This window comes from Athalia rosae, chromosome 6 (genome assembly GCF_917208135.1).
Source record: "Athalia rosae chromosome 6, iyAthRosa1.1, whole genome shotgun sequence".
Classification (NCBI taxonomy): Eukaryota; Metazoa; Arthropoda; class Insecta; order Hymenoptera; family Athaliidae; genus Athalia; species Athalia rosae.
Genome location: NC_064031.1, coordinates 14,512,966 through 14,538,496, shown reverse-complemented (window position 1 = coordinate 14,538,496; position 25,531 = coordinate 14,512,966). Strand labels below are relative to the sequence as shown.

The 25,531-nt window shown below is 35.9% G+C and overlaps 1 protein-coding gene and 1 long non-coding RNA gene across 5 annotated transcripts in view; one reads left to right on the top strand and one right to left on the bottom strand.

Annotated features, from left to right (window-relative positions):
• The window catches only part of LOC105692159 (all trans-polyprenyl-diphosphate synthase PDSS1), a 41,636-nt gene that overhangs the window by 5,556 nt on the left and 10,549 nt on the right, over positions 1 to 25,531 (top strand). The window contains exons 2-3 of one of the 2 annotated variants that reach the window (XM_048657640.1): positions 13,235 to 13,297; positions 24,932 to 25,087. In XM_048657640.1, the coding sequence (XP_048513597.1) occupies positions 24,989 to 25,087 (99 nt within the window). In that variant the 5' untranslated portion in view covers positions 13,235 to 13,297; positions 24,932 to 24,988. The remainder of the gene's footprint in view (positions 1 to 13,234; positions 13,298 to 24,931; positions 25,088 to 25,531) is intronic. The other variant, XM_012411181.4, reaches the window with a different exon arrangement.
• LOC125501489 lies at positions 884 to 25,001 on the bottom strand. 3 transcript variants are annotated; one of them, XR_007279081.1, is made up of 6 exons: positions 23,921 to 24,989; positions 21,669 to 21,739; positions 18,914 to 19,185; positions 8,276 to 8,356; positions 8,032 to 8,197; positions 884 to 3,703 (listed from the first exon to the last, which is right to left on the bottom strand). It is a non-coding gene; the product is annotated as an uncharacterized LOC125501489 (long non-coding RNA). The 3 variants fall into 3 exon arrangements; XR_007279080.1 differs by lacking the exon at positions 884 to 3,703 and adding an exon at positions 3,920 to 7,920 and having other exon boundaries at positions 8,276 to 9,070; positions 23,921 to 25,001; XR_007279079.1 differs by lacking the exon at positions 884 to 3,703 and adding an exon at positions 3,920 to 7,920 and having other exon boundaries at positions 23,921 to 24,987.

Genomic DNA, 25,531 nt, shown 5'->3' with positions numbered 1-25,531 from the left:
CCTTGTCATTTTTTTTTACTTTGCCATCACCGACTGTAACGGATCGGAAGTTCCGCAACAAGGATATACCAGCGTCGTTTGTTAATGACATATCTATTATTATAATAATATCTGTGCTACTGTTGGTTACGCACCGTATGATATTGCAATACATAAAAATATTTATAACTATCGCACTTACGCGTATATAACGCGCGACAGGTGGGCGGTTTCGTACCTACATACGTACTATGAAAAATCCTATGAAAAAACCACAAGGCCGTTTATATCACGTTCAATTAACTCACCATACAGTATTCAAATCCACGTAACTAATTGCACTGTGATATGGAGTTGTGTCAAGGTTTCTATACCACACCGATTATGATATTAGACTTTTAATTATCACCAGCAGTCCTCGCATATCTTGATCGTTGCAGCTGATCGATACAGAGAAATAAATTCAAAAAATCTATCCTTTTCAATTTATCTTAGATTCATATTTTGAAAAATTGTATAAAGATCAAAAATGGACTAAAGTTTTTGTGTTAGTTTCACATATGTATAGAATATACACGTAAGATATGTGTTCATATACTTATCATGTACACGATTGTAAATTGTATTGATATACACATCGAAGAACAGACAAACTAAAGAAAAATAAAATGAAACTAAATTAAATTAAAAAAAAAAAGGTAGTAAAACGTTGAAACGAGCATTGCATATGATATTTCACTGATGTGTTTTATTTTGAAACGTGAATCACCGGGGTGTATTCCTTTTCACGTCGATAGAACGCTTCCTGAATGAATGAAAACGTTTTAAAATAAACTAAGACTAGTTGCACGAGATGTCCTCGCACGTGTACAAGGCCGCTACGTACATACATTATACACGTAAAATTATCAAATATATTTATTACATGGGTGTGATGTATAATATACATTCGTTTATCGGAGAGTTCTTTTTCGATTCCGTGTAGTTCGTATATTATACATATTAAACGAAAGACAAATAACAAATTGGACAAACAAATAAATTCCAGGATCGAGTATTACAATAATCTGCTTGCGTATGGGTCTTATCGTCGACTATAATGAGACAGAGAACTCACTCGCATGTATGTAGTTGGCAAAAAATTTACCACGAATTTTATGAATTGAGAATCCGTGTTTGCACAGGTGTCTCAAATTATTCGAGTAGAATTAGACGAGTATACAACAATTTGTATGTACCTGGCGCGAGACTCTACCGAGTCTCTTCAAAGCGTTGGTTACATTCACGTAAATCTTCGGGTCAGTGGCCATAACTTATAGATTCTAAATTCTGCGATGTTTGGTACTAATATTTGAACACATATTATACCCTCTAGTACCGCAAACTAGCTTCGAATCGGGGATGTAGCGTGTTCGTCTAATTCATCGAACAGATTGTAGGATTGATTTATTTTTATGCTCACCTTTGTGCGATACATCCTTACGGCAGCTTTCGTGTCAAGTTCCGAAATTTGTTGTTCGTTTAATTTTTCTTCTATTTTTACTTTTTCCGCAAACATTATATTAGCACCTAAAAAATTGCACGCTTCTTTTTCTCTTATAATTTTCGAAATTCTATTTTAAGCTCGGGTGAAACTTTTTTCTTATTTTCTTATTTTTTTTTTTTAATTCTTCGTTCTCCTCGTGATTAAATGAATTATTTTTTAACTTCATTTCCTGTTTCAAATTTCTATTACGGTTCCGCATCACATTACGTATACTATACTCCAGTAGGTATCCGCGTAGCCTAAGAATTTCATATACCGCATTAGCTGCGTGTAAAAAAAAAAAATAGAAAGGCCAACTTGGAAAAAAAATCTATTATTTTTATCACTAATTAAAAAATATTCTGCGATCTCTGATGATAATCAAATATGTTATACAATCCGGCAGCATTTTTTTCCTCTGCGTCAACTTTATCCTTCTTCTTTCGACAACGCGCAATCTTGCAAATATTTTTTTATCCACTCTTTTCGTTTTACGTACAATTAACATATTATTATCATCTCTGGATGTTATACATATTATTTTTACCGGGGAATTCCCTGCGCGCGTTTAAAATCTATTATTTAGTATATAGGAATTGGATAAACCCGAAGATTACGTCCCCTGAATGATGATAGGGACGAGATTCTTCGTTCGCAGTCATTCTCACGACTCTTTCGGAATTACAACTACGAAGGTCTCGGATGCTCGCTCGGGTGTACGTGATCTTTGAAAAACGGCAGAGAAAAATGAATGAAAAATAAAATAATAAGTAGACAAAATAAAAATAGGTACCGCTGCAAATGGCAATTCCTCATTCAATTCCGCGGGGGATTTACCGCACACCCACAATAATTATACACAGTGTTAATTCAATACCCTTCCCTAATTTTTTTCAACGAATGGATTTTTTTTTCCTCCTTTTATGTTTCAACGATCGTAAAAACGGATACTGCGATATCGACGGGTAAAATTTGCAATTCATATTTCATATGGTTAAATACGAATTAAATACGCGATTATACTACTTCGCATTCTTCGGACGTCTCTAATATTTTCAGACATGATTCGTCATAATAGCAATTGGAATTACCGTTTTATTGCTCTTCTATTTTCAACCTCATCTTTGCCGTGAAACACATTGTTCAAATTCAAATAGAAGAAAAAGAAAAAATGCAATCGCTTCGATAATTATACAGGTATAGGTGTGGTTACCTTCCCCCCTCGCCCCGCGCCCGTTTCGATAAGGTATATACATACCTACAACGATCATTGTATATACGTATAAATATTTATGCGTACATCTCACGCACGTTAATATAGGTATATATCTTTAGGTACGAATATAACGTATATAAGGTTATGAGAGAGAAAGTCTTTCTCGTTCACTACACAATCATCGGACATTATACGTATTATGCACATATACGAGGTAACAATTAGCAACAGGTGAAATTTTTTTCTTATAATATTTTTTACCCTATCGTTGGTGTGTTATACGCACGTACGTATATATTTGCGATACGATTCTTTAGAAATTATTAGTTGTAGATACGTATCTATTCATATACATATATGTATACATCTACAACCGTACTAATGAATAAGCGGATATTAATGATTTTTTTTTTCTATTTTTTTTTCATCATTGAATAATAATTTACGAAGGTTCGAAAAAATCAAAGTGCTAAACCAAAAGTAAGGGGCTAGCTAATTTTTGTGAATGCGTTGAGAATTTTCACAGTATTCTTTGTGTATTAAATTTTGAAAAATCACGACTGAGAAACGGTTGAAAAATCTAGGGGTGCTCTCGGCGTAGCACAACGACGAGAGAGAATTTGGAAAATAGCGGGGGGGGTTGTACTGTACTCGAATCCCGTTGGACCACCCCATAAACTAACAGCTGGGAATAGCGAACGCGAGGAGAGACGCATAGTCCCCCGCGGGTTGCAATCCTCGACCAATCTACGCAACTCACTTTTACCGTGATTCGGATTTGGGTATCGGGGCCAATCGGGTTTCATCCGTCTACCGCTATTACAACGAGAAACATAAGCTGCTGCTCAACGCGCGGTTTGCGAAGGCGAAAGCTTAACCACCGCCAATTCAGATACAACGAAAGTGTTTCAAGGGGACCCATCCACGGACTAGAGGTGGGAAATTCGTAGAGGGGAGCTGGAGCTCTTCATGCCTCAATGAAACTAGAAATAAAAAAAAAAAAATTATAAGCACGTTAAAAAAAAAAAATAAATAAAAGGTATAATTTCACGTACCGTTCCTACATGCTTACATGCCGCTTGAGAATTCAGAGATTTCCGCTTTGACGCGAATAAAAACCGCTTCGGGGACTCATTATATTGCTGGTTCAGTTAATGGAATATTTAGGTATTTATCATTACCATCGCTTTTAATTATTGTTTTTTTTTCTGACTTTCTTCAGGCTACGTTGTGTGGTCAGCGGTGAAAAATTGTTAAGAATATGCTACATAGGTTTATATTTTTTTTTTATTTCACGTCTACGAATTTTCTACAAGTTTATTTCTACCATTTTTGAGATTCGCCCCCCCGAATTCAGACAATCAGAACATCCGATATTTCTATCGATTCTATGAGTAGGGATAGGATATTTCGTCGATCCTTTACGTGCCGCAACTTCTGAACCGTCGTTTTGCTATTCATCTGAAGTTCATTTATAGATGCGGCTAACGAGTGATTTTCGCAATAGAATCAACTTGAGGTATCTCGTTTTTAGTCGCATAATTTATCACGTACATAGAAGATTTAAAAGGTAATACCGATGAATTTCATACAGTGAATGGGTTTCCTCTGGTTGTCCCACAGCCCGAAGCAAACTAGATGTGTTTGTTGCCGGTTGCGGTTTGTCGTCGATGAATTATTATTACACCCGTGGGTGTGAAAAATTAACGGATTAAAAAAAACGTTCTAGGATAGCTTAGGCTGATTTGTACACGCAACAGGTGGCATAATAGACGCGTGTATACCACTGCACGTGTCCGTATTCTGTCATGTACATTATTTCGTAGAGAGAAACATTTTCTCGGTTCCACTGTGGCGAAAAATTTCTAGCATTTTTCTTTTTGGCGATCTGGTTAGCCTGTGAGAAGGACAGATCAATTTTTCAAACGGTAAGCACGAAAATCGTGAAAATGAGATACGAATTTTGAAAAACTTGATTCCTTTTTCTTCTCGAATATAAGGAATCTTCCAATATACATAAGAGAAAATGCGTCAGTTATTGAGCACCCTGTATATGTAAATAGAGAAAGATTTCTCCTCAATATTCAAAAAGCTCTTTCCGGACGTACATTATAACATACCATACCGACTCTTCATGTCGGAATATTTAATTTTTTATGTATATATAACTCTCCTACAGGTATGCCGTGGGAAAGTTTAGATTCACGCGCACCGAAAACCGGTCGATGGATCCATTATAAACGATCGTCATGATTATCTTCAGTTTCATTTTTAGGTCAAAGGTCGAACCATAATAAAAATTACGTATCGATGATCGCAAGCTTCATGTACCTATTTTCTCTTATCATGTAGTTTTTGAGGTCATTAATTCTTAGATCCCACGTGAAGCAAATCTATACTATTACAATTTGAAACGTGATCGTGATCGATGGGCGGTTTTTCATTGATTTATGTATGGCGTAATCGCGCGCTGATTGACCTTACAATATTGAATATTATAATTGGATTTTATCGTAGAAAAAGTTCGGTTAATTTCTATGTCTTCTATTTTTTTTTTTTAGTTATTTAGTAATAAGGTTCACCACCACAGAGATTTGTATAGTCTATTCAACTTTTCTTTTTTGAAAAATATATTTACCTTTTGATTTTCTGGCCATAACCCATAAACTGTAAAGTATATCCCATAATTGTTCTCACGCAACGTTTCAAGTTGTTATGAGCTCAAAACTCCAGAACGTTAATTACCGGCTAATTATAATCCGAGACTACTTTCTATAATTCTATTTGGCGAAATTTCGTATCTAGCTATTTTCTATTGCAACGGTAGGGGAAATCAACGTTTGCTTGAAATTTTGCTCCCCATACACGATGGTATGATTTGTAGAAAAAAAAGGGGACGGGGGGGGGGGGGGGGAAAAGTACAATTCCGAATTTTTATAAAGACATACACAGGTGATTAAAATTGAGATTGGGAAATTTTAGACAATTTTTGAATCACCTGCAACAAAAAAACAAACGTCAGTATCACAAGTCTTAGCTGGAATAACGATTTTTCAAGCTATGTATGTTGAGTATCTTAAGTATGTCAAAGAATTAGTACAGCGTAATGAATAACGCCCTAGGAATAGAGGAACCGACTGCAGAGAGAAATTCCAAAGCTAATTACCACTGAACCTTTCAAGTTCAAACTGTATAATCGAGTTAATTGGTTGACCATATAAAATTTTAGAGAGGTGGAGGCAAAAATGATAAAAGAAAATAACAAAAATCACCTACTATACATAACTTACGGCTTCTAAGAAGCTTTTTTCTTCATAGAGCATAACCGTTATACACACACACACACACGAATGGACGTAACTTGGTGTATATCTAAGTTGAAAAACTCGAGAAACTCAAATATATACGCATGTACGTACAATCAAACAACCGAAACTTCTATGAATTTTAGTTATATAGGTTTTATCAATTAGCTGAGTTCAATGTATTGTGTGCTTGAATATCGGAAGGCGGGACGAAAACGCCTGCGGCAGCGGAACGAGATTCTCGAACAATTCAAACATTACCGTACCGAAGAGAAAGAAATTACGATCCTTATAACGCGCCCATATTCCATTCCAAGTTGGCTGACCGCGCGAGATGAAAATAAAGAAATCAAAGAGATGAAAAAAAAAAAAAAAAACCACAGAGAAAAGAAAGAACAAAAAAATGTTGAACTTCGTCAGGGTGACCTTAAAAGTGAACCGCGCCAGAAAGTCCGATCAATTCAAGTCGCATATCCCAGTCTATTATTCTACTTTCGATTGTATGCGGAACGCGGCAACGCGTGGATACAGAATCTGGACCGTATATACAAGGGCCGGCGTGGGTCAAGGTCGAATCCTTCGCTCACAGCGTCTTCCAACTTCCCGCATCTTATTCAGCTTTTCACTCGTCAAGTCGCGAGATGTAGTGTTTCTGAGGTCGCGGAGTTCCTGCATCTCGCCGATAGACGTGTGTACGTACCTATCCACCCTCCCCATTTCTCCTCGGTCAACACCACTCTGCCCGTACCTCGCGAAGGTGGGGAGGTGGGTGGTATACCGCAGCTTCCCGTACACGGTGTTGAAAAATTTCGATCAGCCGTACGGGATGAAATTCCCCCGTTGACGATGCGGCGTCGCTTGTATATCTCCGCACCGTATACCGGGTACACCTGCGAAGGATAGTTGTAACGAGAGTCGTTGCACACAGACGTGATCGGTACGCGCGCAACGACCGTTGTCACAGAGAGATTTGAGAGAGTGAGATGACCTTGATTTCATGATTCGAGTTCGTGCGGCACCAGCACTATCACTGGCGCTGGTAGGTATACCCCGCAACGGCAACGCTCCGGCACGCAGCATCTTCGGGATAACTTTGTTCGACCGGCTGGACGGCTGCCGCTGCTCGTTGCCGATGTGGGTCGCCGTAACGTCGAGTGAAAGTTTTCTACAGGTTGTTTGTCTTTTAGAACCAAAGCGCTTCGACACTACTTACGTACGTACCCCGGTACACGCGCGCGTTACGCATACGCACGTCTACGTGTATATCAAATTTATTGAAAATTTGTTTTTTTTTTTTTCTCACATCGCTTCCAGCTACCCGCGATGCACGGCGAGGTGCTGCCTACGGAATTCGTATATCTGGGTTATCCAAATTCTTTCTTTCTTTCTTTCTTTCTTTTCTCTTTTCTTTTTTTTTTTTCTCAATTGCAGACTCATTTTTACGCACGTGCGCACGCAAAGGTCGATATTTTGTAATTTCTTTGAGCTTTTCTTTCGAAATATTTTAGGTAGCGTAAAACCGATGAATCAAAATTATACGAAAGAAAATAAAAGGAAAAATTAGAGCGAATAATTAATTAATGGTAATCACACATTACGTAGGATTCATTTAAAACTACATGAAGAGAGCGTGTCTTTCGCATTATCATTTCTATGTTCTGATTTTCACTTTATATTACTCTACTTACACATGCACACCTGACAATCATCTCTATTACTCCGAGTCATGCGAGTTCAACTTGGGATTTGAATAATGTCCGAGGCTATAAATCGTTAGAATTTCTTTCGGTTTCCTCTCGAGTATACGACAATCCAAATACCATTTCTCCGATACGATTTCATCTCGTACAAACTAATTGGGTTAAGGTTTTCAACTATCGTCATCTTTCGTGGCCCTGTGAAAATCTGTAGAGTTCTGAACCGTGCCCATCCGTATACGATAGTCGTACTACGCGTTTAAAAAAAAAAAATCAACAAAAATGATAATACAGTTACGTTATACTCACATTCAAATATTATCCCATGGAATTTATTTTTTATTTTCTTAAGCCGCTTCTTTAGTTTTATTCATTTATAAGTACGCACCGTCGTCATCGCGCATCGAACAGTTCTTTCATGTAATAAGGTGACCGTCGCCGACCTCAGGAGCGTCCGTACGTCGTGACTTGCGTACTGAAATTATATTTTTGAAAGTAAGGAATGGAATGCAAGTGGGGAGAATTTTTACTGCAAAAGAATTGATGAACATACATATTTATCACATGCGTTAAACGCGCAGCTGGTTGGCTAGCTGGCTGGCTGCAGTCGTCGCCGTCTCGTATATATATGTATCTGCAATTTTATGCAAACTATAAAATTAATGTAGAAATTCACGTCCCCTTTATCTATCGGTTTTCCATCGTTCGTAGATTTGATTTTTTTACATTCATTCGTTTTATACCCTCGCACGTTTTCTCATACGCCGCACAGATGACTAAACATTGCCCGTGTTCGTGTGTAGTAGTAAGCTGCGCACCATCGTGGTGAGGAAGGAAAACGATTTCCAAACTGGTGGATATTTTCTAATCGTATATATATTATTGGAACTGCAAGCGACTTTCGATTCCGCAGCAACGCGGCGTGTGTATACCTATATGTACAGTCGCTTTGCCTCGATCCAATCGTTCGGAATTTTACACCCTTTTCGATACAACACGCAAATGCGTGCGAATAATTCAAGACACCAGATCTAATTTTTGTATATCACCCGCTCGAAGAGAGTTGAGAGGAAATTTCGAAAAATTCATTAACTCGAGTATACAGGTTGTAAGGTAAAAAGAGAAAGAAAACGATTTTCATATTTTCTCTAATATTCGTGACACATTCGAAGGAATCGATAGACGTCGATGTTTTGCTGTATACACGTTGTTAATTAGGTTGTAAAAATATATATACGCACGGAGGTGTGATTTTACTTTTTGTCTAACGTCACCTTCGTGTAACATACATATGTATTAGTGACGTTACTTTTAGCCAGGCAGCTAGCCCAAGTCCAGCTCATGCGATCTGTGAAGAGAAATAAGACTAGAGAAGAAAAAATTTAATGAATTGGAAAAAATTTGTAGAAAAGTAGAACGACTGACACAGCTGTTCGGGGAGGGAAGTACGCATGGTGATACCAAATTATCAATGAGCATTATTTTTTCTATGTACACTGGGAATGTCGGTGCGAATTTTACAAGTACGAGCATATTTTCTGTACAATGACAGTTAGGTGTCACGTGGATGATCAAGATGATTCGGAACGCCTTGATTTTCACTCATGTATATGTAGGTATACGTACATACCTATTCATATACTTGCGCCTACTTTTGTCAGTGTCAATGTTACACGATTACACGAAATCATCATCATCGTCGTCGTCGTCGTCGTCGTCGTCGTCGTCGTCGTCGTCGTCGTCGTCGTCGTCGTCGTCGAGTGAAAGTATTTTTTATTTTCACTTCGGGCGATTTCATCGTTCGCGGGACGAAGGTGTGGCTTTCGCCAGCTGATGTTAATGGAGATACACCTTAGGGGATATCGCGTGAGACTTTTCGGCGATAGATTATTGATTTTCCTTTTTTTTTTCATTTCTTTTAAATCCGGTATCGATAAATCTACACATCGTGCGTAGATTCTGAATCATTGAACTTGCTGCGGACGACCAACGTTTGGTCGAAGAAGATAATCGGTTTTCTCGAATCAACGTATTCAAACTGGTTTTTTTTTATCATGCAGTCATAGATTAGCAGATTTTTCAATCAGCAATTAAGAAGAAAGTAAAACGAATAACTTCCGTCCCATCAAAAATGCACATGAGATTATCAATGAGATGAACAATGAAACTTTTTCATGAACTATTATCACTTTAACATCACAAAATGAATATCCTCATATGTCATAAATTATGAACGGAAACAATTTAATTTCTGCAACATTGAGCAAATTTTTCTTAAATACATTAAGTAAAATCGCACAAATATTTTAATAACAAATTAGAATGAATATTCCATTCTATTTAACTGACGAAAAATTTATTTATTCATTCCTTTTGCTTTTTTTTTTCTAATTTTCACGACAAAAATGTTTTCATAATCACGTTCGGATGAGAAATTTCTCTCGAATGTTCAATTGGAATAAATAAATTAGGAATAAAAAAAATTGTCGGAGATTTTTGAATTCTAGGTCAATGTTATAATGATTATACAATTAAACTGTCATTATTAGTATTATTATGATTATTATGATTATTGTTATTACTACTTTTGGTAGAATAATTCATCTGACAATATCGTTATTTGCTTACTTATTTCTATTTTGTCTCGCTTTTTTTGTATATACGTTTTTCTCTCATTGTTCATTTAATTTTATTTACTTTTTCTTTACGCTCTTTCTCCACTGACGGTGGAGATGCTTACCAACGGTAATGAATGCGACCAGACTTGACATATTGTATGATATCTATATGTATATATATTTATGAAGGTGTACACGATCACTCGTTCAAATCGTGCAATTTCGCATCAACATAAATCAATGTTTATGCATTTTTACTCATAGGTACTTATTGAATATATAACTTGTACATATATTGACTGATTTCACGAAAGCATTTGCAAAATCATTATTATTATTACATCAGATGCAGATATGCAGAAAGTATATATGCCACATTATAACTGGCGAGACGACTAGGTATATATGTACATTACATATATAACAGGCGATGTACACACATTTTGTAAACAATATATACATATATTTATACGAGATGCAACCTAAAGGCGTCGATATCTAGGAAAAAAAATTTATTCATTCGCTCATTCGTACAGTTGAAATGTCTGCAGAGATTTTTTGGGTCGTGCAGCACATGTATGCGTATTATATATTTGTTCAAATTTTCTACCATCGGTGTATAATGATTTATTGGTCAACGATCTCGTGTATCGGTGACAGTAATAAATACTAATGAATATCTGTAATATTATCTTTCACGTGAAACCGAAAATAAAATAAAACAAATCGAATTGAAGAAAAAAAATTGATTGAAAAGATTATGAAGCGTCATTTTTGAAACTGTCAAATATGTATATTGCAATTTGCAATTTCCAATAACTTTGACAGTTTCAAAATTGACGCCTGATCAAAAAAAAAAAAAAAAGATCGACGATCATTATATTTTATAATGCTACGAAATGTAGAAGAAAAAAATTAATTGCGTAATAACGAATGTGTGTATTATATTAGGCGCATTAATTACGTGACGGAGATTATAGGTCGGATTACCGATACTAATACTTGCAACGAATCTGTATTAATTTTTCTTTGATATATGTAGATCCTGATGCGATTTCTAAATTTGCATTTCAGTCAAGCGCTCCGTAATCTGTCGAATGAATATCTAATATGCTTATACGAAGCACATACGTATGATCCGTGCAAAATGATTATAATCGCACGGAAATCGAATGCAAATTTCGAATCTTAAAACTATTCAGTTTTTATTCCTTCGTAGATTTTTTTTCTTTCGTCAGGAGATGTCTTCCGACGATTTTTTTTTTTTTTTTTTTTTTTTACACAGTAATTAAGTTTCTTTTATACTGTACTGCACGATACCACGAACCTGCATCGTAGGTTGATGATCATTGAATTCTAAAAATTCTGTAACTGCGTTCGCAATTATTTTTATCATCATTACTCTTACTATCATTATTTCCCAATGTTAAATAATGTTCAACCGTGCACAGAACGCACCATGCATTATTATCTTTTTATACGGTCATTCAAAAAGTTGCAAGTACCTACATACATTGCGGCGATTCGTTTTACCTCGTACCTACATACCTAATTATACATAATTGCATCTCTTCGAGCGAATCGCGACTCGTGTGTTTAGTTAAAGCTACTATAAATACCGACATAAGTAGTTGCGCTTATTTCTACAAATCTATGAACAGAACGCATTGTCGCGAAGAAATTATTAGTTGGAGGAAAAAATGTGAAAAAAAAATATATACAAAAATGAGGTTAATATTTCTGCGTTGAGATTGGTAAATCAAATTCATGTTATCCTACGAAGGTCTGCAGTCGTGTGATTTATTCAGATTTTCGAATTTTCTCTATCGACTTTGTCTTTTTTCTTTTACCTTCGTTTATTCAATCCGCGGTCGAGGTATACATAAATAAGTGTGAAAATAAATAAATAAATATGAATGACATTACCCTGAATTGAAAATAAGTTTAATAAACTTTATGCATATTACGTATCAGTTTCATTATCAAAGAATACCAATATGCATGCGTGGCGCAGGTGTGTGTGTATAATAATGAATGCGTAACCCGGATAATTATTTAATTTTTAATTGATTAACCGACACAAACGACAGATTTATTAAATATATTCAAATAGAAACGTTTTCGAAAATTTAGAATTTCTGATTAACGATATGTTCGGATAAGAATTTTTGATTTTTGATTTATTTTTTTTTAAATTTCTAATGCGTGTCTGAATCAATAATTTCTGTACCAATTCTCTGGTGATAAATTTAAATCGTTCTCTTACCAAGTCGTCCGACACTTACAAATGATTTGAGTACATTCGATATATCACCTCTATATATGCATACGTTGACTATGATGACTGCAGGTTGTCCAACTAATCGTTTTTACTTTCAGGCGAATGTAGATATACTGTGTGGATGTTGTAATCGATTATAAAGGTCACTAGAAGCCGCAACTATAATATTATTATATACATTCACGTACCAATACGAACAATGAGGCACATGAAAGGGTATACTATCTGCGAATAGTTATTAAATATTACAAACTATCATATTTTATGGGTAGGAATAACCTATCCTATGCGTACACGAACTCTCGGGCATTGATCACCTGGAATTTTTATTGTCCACTTATTTATTTATTCTGCAATTTTTTTTTTTTTTTTTTTATGGTAATTTTCCCAGGTGATGTGAAAACATGTTCCGTCTCTCTTTCCTCGAAGTTTTCGAAAAACTCATTGCGTCAGAAACAATAAAAATTACGTCCAAGACAAATGGGGTTTTTTTTCTTTCTTTTCTAACAATTTAAACGCGATACAAAGGCACCTCGTCTGCTGTGATAAATCATTGAATTATTTCCGAATCGTTCGATTACTTACGTATATTTTCACGTGCTTTTTGTTACAGGTAAGGAATTCAAGATAAGAAAACGGAAATTCATGAATCGCATGCGCCGACGCTATCGCCGCGGTGAGTGAATCGCTTCTGATGAATCGACGTAAAATTATTACGAGTTCTTTATTTCATTTTTACAATCAGCTGCAGCAACGGGCGAACAGTGTAGAGATACTCACGTTGCGGGTATACGATCGGCTTACACCTCGCGAATTAGAACCCGCGCCGGTGAAGAATTCCACCAAACGCTCTATTCGCGCTCGCTTCGATTCTCCGCGGACTTTCTCTCGTCGTCGGAATCGTTCAGCAATTTCACGACTAACGATCACTTGCGATTCGCGATACATAGTACCACAAGGTGTCTAAGGTAGTACGACGAAGATGTACATGTATGAGTACGGAGTATAATATCCATTATTGTACGTACCTCGAGCACCCGGAGCGCCGGAGGTGGGGGTCGGGAGAGGGTACGATGCCCCCCTCCCCCCCCCCCCCCCCCCGATGTTACGATCACTCTTCATTATAATACAAATATATTACAACTGCAAAATTACATTATTTTCTAATTTACTTACTTCTTACACATCTAATGATATTATCAATCATCGTTAATTTTCGCCATCCGCAGTATAGGCCAAGGACGTAGGGTCCATTTATACTGTGTATATATATTTTATATATTATACAATATTAATTATTATCATAGTTTTAATCTCACACACGTCTAATTAAAATTACATCCATTCATAGCTACAATACGTCCCACAGTTCACGGTCTGGTCTACGTGCGACTTCGGTGGTTTTTTTTTTGTTTTTTTTTTTTCCTCTAATTAGCACACCTGAGATGACAATTACGCAGGTGTATAGGTTGTCGACGGTCCGAATTTGGTTTTTCTAGTCGTAAATCTTTCCATAAATTATACCTCCGAGCCTGCAAGCTCGATTTCAAAAATTAATCTATTTTTAATTTTTCCATGATTCAATCGCTCACTGCCACCACATTCCTGATGTTCATTGGATGCGAAAGTGTAATGTAAATGTGATTGTCACGTAGATCGGTTCGATTTATACTTTATAAAACCGGTGTGTTTGACACGCGCGCGAAGAAAGCTCCTCGATCATGACGAAACGTACGTTTTTCATCGAATTATTGGACAGCCGAAGGAATTCACGATTTACATTTGCAACGAGCCAAGCTTATATACGTACGTGTTGTACATCTGTATACATTATATATGTATGTATATAGGTGTACAGGTATATAGGTATATCGTACGCCATTTACTTTTGCTTGGCGAAAGCAGGGCAATTCCATTGCAGAGGCTTTATAATACTTTTCTCTGAACTCGGTTATTACACCGATCCTATCCAATGAGCAAAGGGTATACCAATGTCAGCTTCATTTTCTATCGTTACAGTCGATCGAAAATTTCGTTGAAAATCATCGAGGTCAAGTGCTGAAATCCCTTGTAAAAAATGATGACGAAAAAATCTGTTGATTCGAGACCTATAGTGGTGATGTCTTCGGTCGATTACTTTACAAATATACATACAACAATTAATTACGTGATACCTGTGTAATTTATGATTTTGGTGGTCGCCGAAATTTATCATTCGCTTTATATACTTGTGTACGTACCTGTGTACATTTTTTCATTAACCTTTCTTTTCGTTATAATATTTTCACTTATTGCCAAAAAAAAACAAGCTGAGATTTAGCGTAAAATATAACACGAGTACAGGTATTCGTATGGTAGAAGGTATTGAACTTTTAGCGAGTCAGAATTCCGAGTTCTGACGCTCTCATGGTCAGACATACAGGTAATTGGCTGATGCATATGGATTTTTTTCAATTTCGTCATTTCCTTCTTTTTCGTTTATTCTGTATTATTATAATGTCACGTTTTTGCATATTTTACGTGCACGTGTCATGCCATCTGTCTCGATATGTGCCCATTCAACCCATAACGACACAGCGTCATCTAATGCATACGTTCATAAATTTCATTTATAGAAAATAACCAAAGAAACTCGTCATTGATTGCAGAAAAAAAATTGTTGATCACGAAGATGAAAATATTTTAATAGCGATAAATCTTTGTTGATTTTTTTCACTCATTTCGACGAAACTTGTTGAGGGAACTAAAAATTGAAAAGGAAGTTCATCTTGAAGATGTACCAATGTGTATAGACAGGTACATGTCCATTAAAATTATATAATTATCAAAGAAATCTTGAACACTTTTCTTTTTGTTTTATATTATAAATCTTTGAATAAAAAAACGTAGTATGTGTACAATTACGTATATGCATACCTGAGGCTGAAGCTATACGTATGTACACATAGGTAGCTGGTTGTCATTACAAATACGGTTAATGCTGTGAATTAAAATTCCAGTAACGAATTTTGGCGAGTTTTCAATTGCGGGTACGATATAGGTGAATACTTATTGATACGTATAGATAGTTGGGCACCATTTTCATCTATATTATTATATATATGATTAACCATATCGTTGAAATTTTTCTAAATCAAACATCAGGTTGCAAGATCACGAGATAGGTGTGTTCTATATATTATCTGTGAAAACGATTACAATGAAATTGCACAATTTTCAAACGGATTACCATGTATCTATAGGTATATAGGAACAAGCGAATCACACGAGCTACTATACTATGCATACATGTAACCTTGGAAATTTGAATTTTTTATTTTACATAAATAGTTTGGTCCCAAATTTCGACAGATTTATCATTATTATATACTCATATTTATACACGTTTGGGCTAGTGAAACAGGATGCGCTCGCGGATGTTTGGATATAATATAATGCTCAATGGAGCATACTTTTTTTTTTTTTTTTCTCTCTCGCCGTGATTATCGTTATTTTGTAGGTAAATAGGCATGTATTTGATTAATGAAATCTGTTTCAACTGGGCGCGGCGACAATTTATATTCTCAAATCAACTGGCATACGCCGCTGCGTTTTCTGAACCGTTAGCTTTTTCGATGTCATCCTAATGGACGTTGAATAAATTTTGTGTTAATTAAAGAACTGTAATACCTGAACCTAAACCTGAGGATGTAGGTAATAGTCGATCAAATACACGGAAGAACCGAGTAAACGTTCGATATAGTATATGCAATATAAGTATACTGCTGCAGGGCTTCTTATGGACTTGAAAATCGATGCAACGAAAATTGATTGACATGATATTCTTACGACTATCAAAATCAAACCGAATTGACAATAAAGAAATTAAAGAAACTCAAATTTAAAATGGCGATCTGAGTACCGAAAAGAAAGATATCGAACATCAGAAAGAAATTCAAATGTCTCTACGAGCACCAGGAAAAAAAAATCAAACGAAAACCGGTTATGTAGATTACAAAAAAAAAATGTTCGTCGTGATTTGACAATCGAAAATCGTAAATAGATAAACCAATAAAACGTACCTAGGTATCTATATATACATACGGTTTTAAAAATATCTAAAATATCGGATCTCTGTATATCATATCAATATTATCTGCGGAATCTCCAGCTTTATCTGGGTATACCTCTATCCATACGATGTATATAATTTTCAATGAACGTTGTACGGTGTTTAAATATTATGACACGCTCGAATGTCTACATACTTATCAGGTACCGCGACTTAGACCTAAGCTAAGTTGACGTTTATGCACACGCGTTTCACCAGCCAAAGTAATTCGCGCATATATCAAGGACGAACAATTAGCACAATTTCATTATTATTTTATTAATCATATGTATATGCAGCAGCATTATGCACGATCATTATTTCCACTTGATCAACTTCATTCTATATCACATGCACAGTGTGTGCGTACAACTATATGTGGAAACTAATATTCACGTATTATCCATTCGCATATTCCCTAGACTTTTTCTTAGCTATTTTTCAAAGGAGAATAAAAAATCGAATACTGTAAATTGAACTAATTAACGGATGATCGAAAAGAACAATCACATTTGTAAACCAAATTGATAAGCCGATCAGAAATGCAAGCGAAAGAAAATCAATGGACTCGAGTTGGCATTGAACGACTCGCGTGTACGTACGTGGTACATATGTTTGCTAACATTTATAATATTTTATGGAGTTTGTTAGTTACGTAATTTGCGAGAATTCTTTAAGAATTATCACATCAAGGGTGAAGAAACTTAGATTTTTTGTCACGTATATAGTATCTGTACGATCGGCAAGTGGGCGTATTGTATTTGATATACCAATGTGGATGTTGTGTACTTATACAATAAACATGTATCAAATTTGTCCTTCGGCAATGAGAATATATTGAAAAATATTCACTCTATTGGCTATCGAATTTATGATATCGTTGCTGCTAGTTTTTCCGTACGATGGGAATCAAGATTCCAATTTATTTTTGACCCTAAAATCTTTCTAACGGTTCGGTGTACTGTGCAGGTATGCGGTATGCCTTTGAAATACTCGTTGGCCTCCATTTATGAATTTATGACTCGGAAATTTACCGTTTTCTGTTGCACCATGTGCACCGTGCACTTTTTCCGTTTGAAGATTTCTCCTCCGAAATACCACCTGTGTACTTACATACGGGGTGAGTTCTTGAAAAACTCGGAGATCGATAGGACCTTGATTCGGCGGACGTGCGCTCGACGGTCACTCGACTTCCTAGTTCACTGAGCATCCTATATTTTTTTCAATCGACTTCCAACATTTTTCCGTGTGCGGCGCGTCGACTGGACGCAAGAAAGCCGAATGACGCAGCTCTTCCCGTTTTCGAAGTTTGGAATGACTCATCTTATATATGTACTTACAAATAAGTTTGAATATTTTGATTTCCCATATAGTATAACATTAGTATATGATATTACCGAAAAACTTGCCTGACAACTTTTATACGTATACCGCATAACATAATTCAACCACTTTCGAAAAATCTCATGTCATACTCATCGCGCGTGCACATGCGTCAAAAAACCATATACACAACGAATACGTAAAAATTACATACGTATGTAACACACGTATACATACAGGGATGCTGTTTCAGATCAGAGGGAATCGATTATTATTAGAAAATCATTTTTGTCCATCGAATTTTATTTTTTTTCCGACGTCAAATTTCTAACCGATTTCAATCCGGATCTAACTGAAGAAAAATATTTCACTAACTCCAGGGAGTCATGAGTCATGAAGATTCAAACCTCGAAGCGACAGCACAAGTGCGACTTGACGCAACTTTAATTTTGGCCTGTGCTTGATTTGTGCAATTTTGAATCGTCACAACTCCCGTATCCTTGAAGATAGGATCTTTTACTTTTTTCCCCTTTTTTATTCCTTATTCTATTCGGATTGAACCCGGCTACAGTTTTAATGTCAAAGAATGAAAAAACCTGGAATTCTACCGTCAAAAAAGGTCTCCACTCGAATTTTAGTAAAACGTAAGTACCGACTGGTCCTCGGCTAATTTCACCGTTCTTCGTGTCTTTTTTGACTCTGGTCTGACCTGATTTTCATTTTGACGAATACCTTTCGAAATAATCAACCATCAACTAACGTTGATTAATCGATAAATGACGACAGATTTTTTAGCCCGATTGAAGCGTTGTTGTCAGACGGAAGATTTAAAAAAAGAGGAGAATAAATCTATAACAACGAGGGCTAGAAGCTACTTACAGTCGGTAGAGTTCACACGGGACGCCCTATATGTATAAAAGAGATGTGAGAACCCCTGAGTATCCATTGATGGGCAAGGTGGGTAAGGAGATTGCCCCGGGGTAGACCACTTTCACATTCTTCTCCCCTCCTCCTTATTATCAGAACGTGAAGTTCTTTCGATAAACATGAATCTTGAAGAATACAGATGTCTGTGGGTACGTACGTGTATCTCTATGGGTACGACGCTCGTGCTTTCGAGCACGTCGTCCTCAAGCACAAGATGAAATATTCTGAAACATGCGCGTGTATATATATATATTCATATATCAATTATTATTAAAAATTCAAACAGTTCATTACACGTGCGAGTACATAGCCTATAGTCCCGCAATCGTACTGCAGTTTCTCTTCTCCACATTTGCCCTGACTCGACCCTCTTATTAATATCAATATTAATATTAATGTTACGCGAAATTTGGAAATCAATGGAAAAGCGCATACAATTTGAGCATTCCAATAACGGATGCGCTATATCTACATCCCATTTTGTTTCTCAGTTCGTAGGGTACGTAAATTAATGATTCGATTACACGATTAGGCAAATCAATCGCCTCGACGCAGCGAATGAAAAAAAATCAATCATATATGCACTACGCCATACACGTAGCATCACAGGTGTCGCACCGCAGGATGCTACCGAATAATGACTTTGCTGAAAAAATTATTAAGGATGCGAAAGAATACTATAATTATCAAACGTACATGAATAAATTATGCATCAACTGCATGACTTCACATAGTTCAAGTTCTAAAATCATTATACAATACGTTTATATCTACACAGAGATATGTACGATAAACATATATATGGACTCACGATGTGTATATCTTTCGTCGTTTCCTCTTACTTTCTATAAATCGCGAATCCAAGGACGGAGAATACCTCTTCATAGAGAGAGAGTCGCGCGCGATTTAATTGAACGAGTTCTTTTTTTTTTTTATCATTTTTTCTCCTTTTTGTATATATATATATCTTTCAAACGGTCGATGACTTCGAGTCCGCGGGCCTCTTTTTCCCTTTTTCCATTTTACTTTTTTTTTTTGTTTCATTGCCGTAAAAGACATTTTTTTCCACGCGATCACAACGGTACGGTTTATTCATGGTGAAATAAAAAAAATTATAAATTTCTTTTTGCAAATCGACGATTATCGGTAATTATGCCATCGAACCCCCACCCTTTCGATATGATCCCGAAATTTTAGTACGTCAAGTAGAGTTCGGTATACCAAACGAGAATTTTATAGGAATTTATATTGAAATTTTTCCATTTTTCGAAGTTCAAAAACTATGTGTCGATATGGTTTATTATTACAGTCAAAATTTTTGATTCGGGTAACGTGGCATGTTAAGATTTTTGAAAAAATTCATTATTTTAGTTTTGGCCGTATACGACCCACCTATTTTCCATTTATATTTATTGTATATCGACATACACGATCAGGATTGGAGATGATATACGCATTACAGTAATTCAGATGTAAATTGAATTGTAATCGTAAAATCGAAATTTTAATTTGAATTCAAGTTCGAAATTGGAATATAGATGTACAGGTATTCGTACACCTATAGCGACCCGGGTTACGGCGTACCATCAGCGATGAGGAGAAAGTTTTTCAACTTGTCATTCCTCCGTACAAGTATATAGAATATATATAGGCATACACTATATGCATAATATAACTTGACATGAGGTTGTACACCTATATCCTTCCTACGATTCCGAACAGATCGTATCCAGTCAATTTTTTGGAAATTCGAGAAATATCGAGTTTCGGCATCAGTCGTTGACTTATCATGTCAAATTTGTGTACCCGTCAACAAACTTCCTTTCAATGTACTTGCGGAGACGACGAGTAACTAATGACTGCATCTGTACGCGATTGATACAGCCAATACAATAAAACAGACGATGTTTCAGTATTCTGAGTTGTAGAGTCGATGCTGCAACGATGGTTACAGGTTGTCGGTAACATAATGTAATATAATATAATATAGTATATCAAGTATTGCGTAAGTTGTAACGTGTCGACCGGTATTTTATACACCTATACCACATCTACTGGATGTATGCTAGGACGTGTGTGTATATGGGTATAACTACTGAACGATTAGTGCAGACAGCTAGTGTCTGTGGGTTGTAATGCAGAGATGTAAGTAGGTATACCTACGTATACGTGTATCCGTATAGGAATAGGTGTTCAGGTATAATCGAGCACAGCCCTGCAGCAGCTGACCGCGGTCCAAAAGATTTCGTAAGTTTCTCGAAGAATATAACAGTTCATTTTTATGTACGTACATAGGTGTTTCGTGTGCCCGATCTACACAAAGTTAGGAAATACAAAAAAATATTCTCTTATCGCCGCTGGTTCAATTTTCTTTTTTTTTTTTCTTTTTTAAAGGTACGTTATACATCTCGTTTGTAAGTGCAAAATAGTACGAATCAAACACATGGTGAGAAAGGATCATTTTCACAAATTTACAGGCATCCCAATGAACCCACGTAGGGAGGGCGTGGTGTAATTGATGCTGCTAATAGATTTTCTAGATCAGGGCAAGGTTTCATCGCTATTGAGTGCGGCAGCGCGAGTAGCGAATAGTAACGATCGGTAAACTCGTTTTCGCGAATGCAATTCTATAGTAGATTTCATGCAGGTGTCCCCATTCTATTTTTTTTTTGAACGGTTTTCTCCCTTTTTTTGTCCAGTTACATACCTACGTTACGGCACGTCGAATTTCACGTCAACGCGACCAGGTGTCGTTCATTTTGGCAAATCCATTGGAATCTGAAATATTTTAACAAAAAATAGCGTAGATCGAAATCCGGTTGAGTCGAAAAAAAATATCCCATAAAATATATAATAGGGTGGGTTGAAAAAAAAAATTTTTTTATTTTCTTAGCATGGGGGCAGAATTTGTACCTTATAAAAAAGACAATTTTTCAAATGTGGAAAATATTTTTGACTTGATATTTTCTATTATCTAAAAATTGTCGATTGTGATTGTTTTTTACTCGTTCACTGTTCAAAATTTTTTTCCTATTATTTTTGTAATTCAAGTATAAAATCTAAAAATTACATGCTCTTTTTTTTTACTTGAAATTGAAGTTGAGTCGGAGAGCCCGAGCTTTGCTGGAGTCAGGTAACCAGCAGCGTAGCGCTTTGTTGTGAGACGTCACCTTGGGGGTTGAGCAGAGGTGACGCCCCACAACAAACCGCGCGCCCGTGGCTACCTGACTCCAGATAAACTCGGGCTTGCTGGTGAATTGAGAAATTCGAATATTTCGACCCATGCATGGATTGCGACGAATCAAAGTGGGTCTACGACTAAAACCAATCGATATGTCTTATAATTTTTCTGCTCCCAACAGCGGATAATTGATGATTACTCGATCGATTGCATGAGTAGATGATTTTGGCTTTCAGATTTGGATTCCTGAGCTAATTATACGTGAAATTACTCTTGAAGAACCAAAAATAAATTCGATTTTTGAGCAAAAAATAAATCATTGTTTCAATTGGGTTTATTATGCTTTTCTTACGTACTTTGACCTCAGGAATCCGAATCTTGAAGAAAAATTGATCTATCTCTAAAATTGACCGAGTTATCGCCAATTTTCAGCTTTTTGGGCTCAAAAATAAAAAATTGATGTTTTAGTCTATCTTAATGTAATTTGAGCTCAGGAATCCGAATCCGAAGGAAAAATTGATCTATCTTCAGAAATAACCGAGTTATCCTCAATTTTCCGCATTTTTTGGCATAAATTTGAGGATATCTCGAAGGGAAAAAATCGCAGCTCAATTTGGACGACGGATTCGTGTTCCTGAGGTCAAAATACATAAGAAAAGTGCCATACGATCAATTTTGAAAAATAAAAATTTTTGGTCAAAATTTGAAAAAATCGTAAGGGGTACCCCTTGGAAAAATCTCAAATTTTGGCCAAAAATTTTTATTTTTCAAAATTGATCGTATGGCACTTTTCTTATGTATTTTGACCTCAGGAACACGAATCCGTCGTCCAAAATGAGCTACGATTTTTTCCCTTCGAGATATCCTCAAATTTATGCCAAAAAATGCGAAAAAATGGGGATAACTCGGTCATTTCTGAAGATAGATCAATTTCTCTTCCGGATTCGGATTCCTGAGCTCAAATTACATCAAGATAGACTAAAACATCAATTTTTAATTTTTGACCCCAAAAAGCTGAAAATTGGCGATAACTCGGTCAATTTTAGAGATTGATCAATTTTTCTTCGAGATTCGGATTCTTGAGGTCAAAATACGTCAGAAAAGCATAATAAACCCAATTGAAACAATGATTTATTTTTTGCTCAAAAATTGAATTTATTTTTGGTTCTTTAACAGTAATTTCACGTATAATCAGCTCAGGAATCCAAATCTGAAAGTGAACCCACCCTAATATATAATACAGGTCTAAATGAATTGTGTGGTTTGACATGTGTCGTTATTTCATAACCCGGGGTTGACGGATTCATAAAAATTGCTCACGGTTATACAATTTCTAACTGCTCATATGTTATAATAACGTTAACGTATGAAACGTCTGCAATCATGGTTATATGAGGTACTTCACGGTACTTGTTAAGCGAACATCATAAACGTTATGATATACTTTTTTATATGTCATAGAATAAGACTATAAAAATTCCAAATAGAAAAAGAAACTGGTCTACCGACTGTCTGCTACATGTTATATAACAATCATGCGTGCCACGTTCCATTCTCGTATCGCACAATATCGCGTTACCCTGATCTGCGAGTTGGAACTTTGTCAAATTAAAGAGAAACTGAAGAAAACCAAAGTCAAAGGAATTTATCGATCCATTTATAACAACAACGCCAGATACTTAATTCTCTCTAACCCACCCGAACAATACTTATAATTATTTTTACAGTAGAAACGATCGTGTTATATAATATATAAAACTACACATACTTCTACGTACCTCTGATCGACCAACGTTCCCCATTCATCGTAATTTTTTTATAAAACGAAAGAACAGAAAGATAAAAAATAAAAGCTATAAGTGTCGCAAAACGAGTTGAATGGTTATTTCAAATGCGGCAAGTGATTGTTAATTAGAAGAATCGACTTTTGTGTATGGTCAAAAGTATAACAAACCGATAATAAATCATCGGAAGACCAAAATACGGGTTCAAGTTTGTGCAGGTAATAAAACGACACGGCACAGAACCACAGTATTCCCTATACTGTGGCAGAACGGCAAGTAGTAAAGCAAATCACGTGTCAGCCGTGAACGCGGAGCTAGTAGTAAGCTGCCTCACTGGTCGGACGACCGAGGTACTAAATGAGTAGTTGTTCCTCGATCGAGTAATTTCTTTTTTCTCTCAATTATTATCACACTAAAATTTCTCAGTATGTTTTGGTAATTGAAAAAGACTTGTCATCTGTATTACGAGTTCCCAAAGAACAATCGGAATTAAATTATTCACTTTCGAATATTTTTTCAACGTGCCAGAAATGAAATACACAATATCTAAGATATTTTTCAGACGTTCCAAAGTGGCGGCTTTTGTAAAATGTTTAATTTCATAAGTACACGCCTGATTCGAAAACGTTAATCGTCAAATCAGACGCAAGAGTTTTCGTTGAAGTTAAATTTTTTTCAAACCTTTTTTTCTTCGATTGGTGGTTTGAAACAAAAAAATCAATCTTTTACAACAGACGTGTTTGATCATATCTAAAAACGGAACCATCATCGCATAAATTTGGAAATTTCGCTTATGTCAGTAATAAATATATACATATACGTATAACATACGGCGGATGGTATTTGATTAAAGTAATTTCGCAATATTATTATGGCCCCGTAAAATTTTCGAGTCAGTGACTTGCTCTCGACATAATTAGATGCCGAAAATTTTCTCTCATCTGTGTATACGCGTGTATATGGGAATGTAATTTGACGTGTGTTTCTTTTTTTGTTGATCTTCAGAATGGGGCAAGGTCACGTGTCAGAGGAACAACGCCAGGTACGAGAGCTGCCAGTTCCATGCAAACGCAGCAACCAGGTTCTTTACCCGAATATCAGGTCGACCCTTACCGCCTTCTTGACGACGATCTCAAGGACGTCTATGATGACATACGGCTGGTGAGCAGCAACCTTTAACTTTCACAATCCCGACTCTATTACTTATACTATATTCGATGCATTGCACTTCATATTATACAGAATTTGTATTTCCTCATACAGATAAAAATACGAATAAATATAGTCATGCATCCTGATTTTTAACAGCTTTCATTATCACTATTGTCATCAGTCAATTGTGCGGAAATTCTATCGCGAGATTCAGGTTTGATCTTATAATTATAAAGTTCATTATAATCCTAAGATTTTTCGCTATTAATATTATTCTCATTAATAATCTTTTAAACTCTGTTTTAAATACATTTCAATCGAATAGATATATGAGATTTGGTTTTCATAATTTATTTTTGTTTTTACCGATATATGCTGTTATTCGACATTCTCTATTGGCCCAGTTCCCTCTGAGTATATAATATAAAGAAAAGAATATACATAGTATATGTA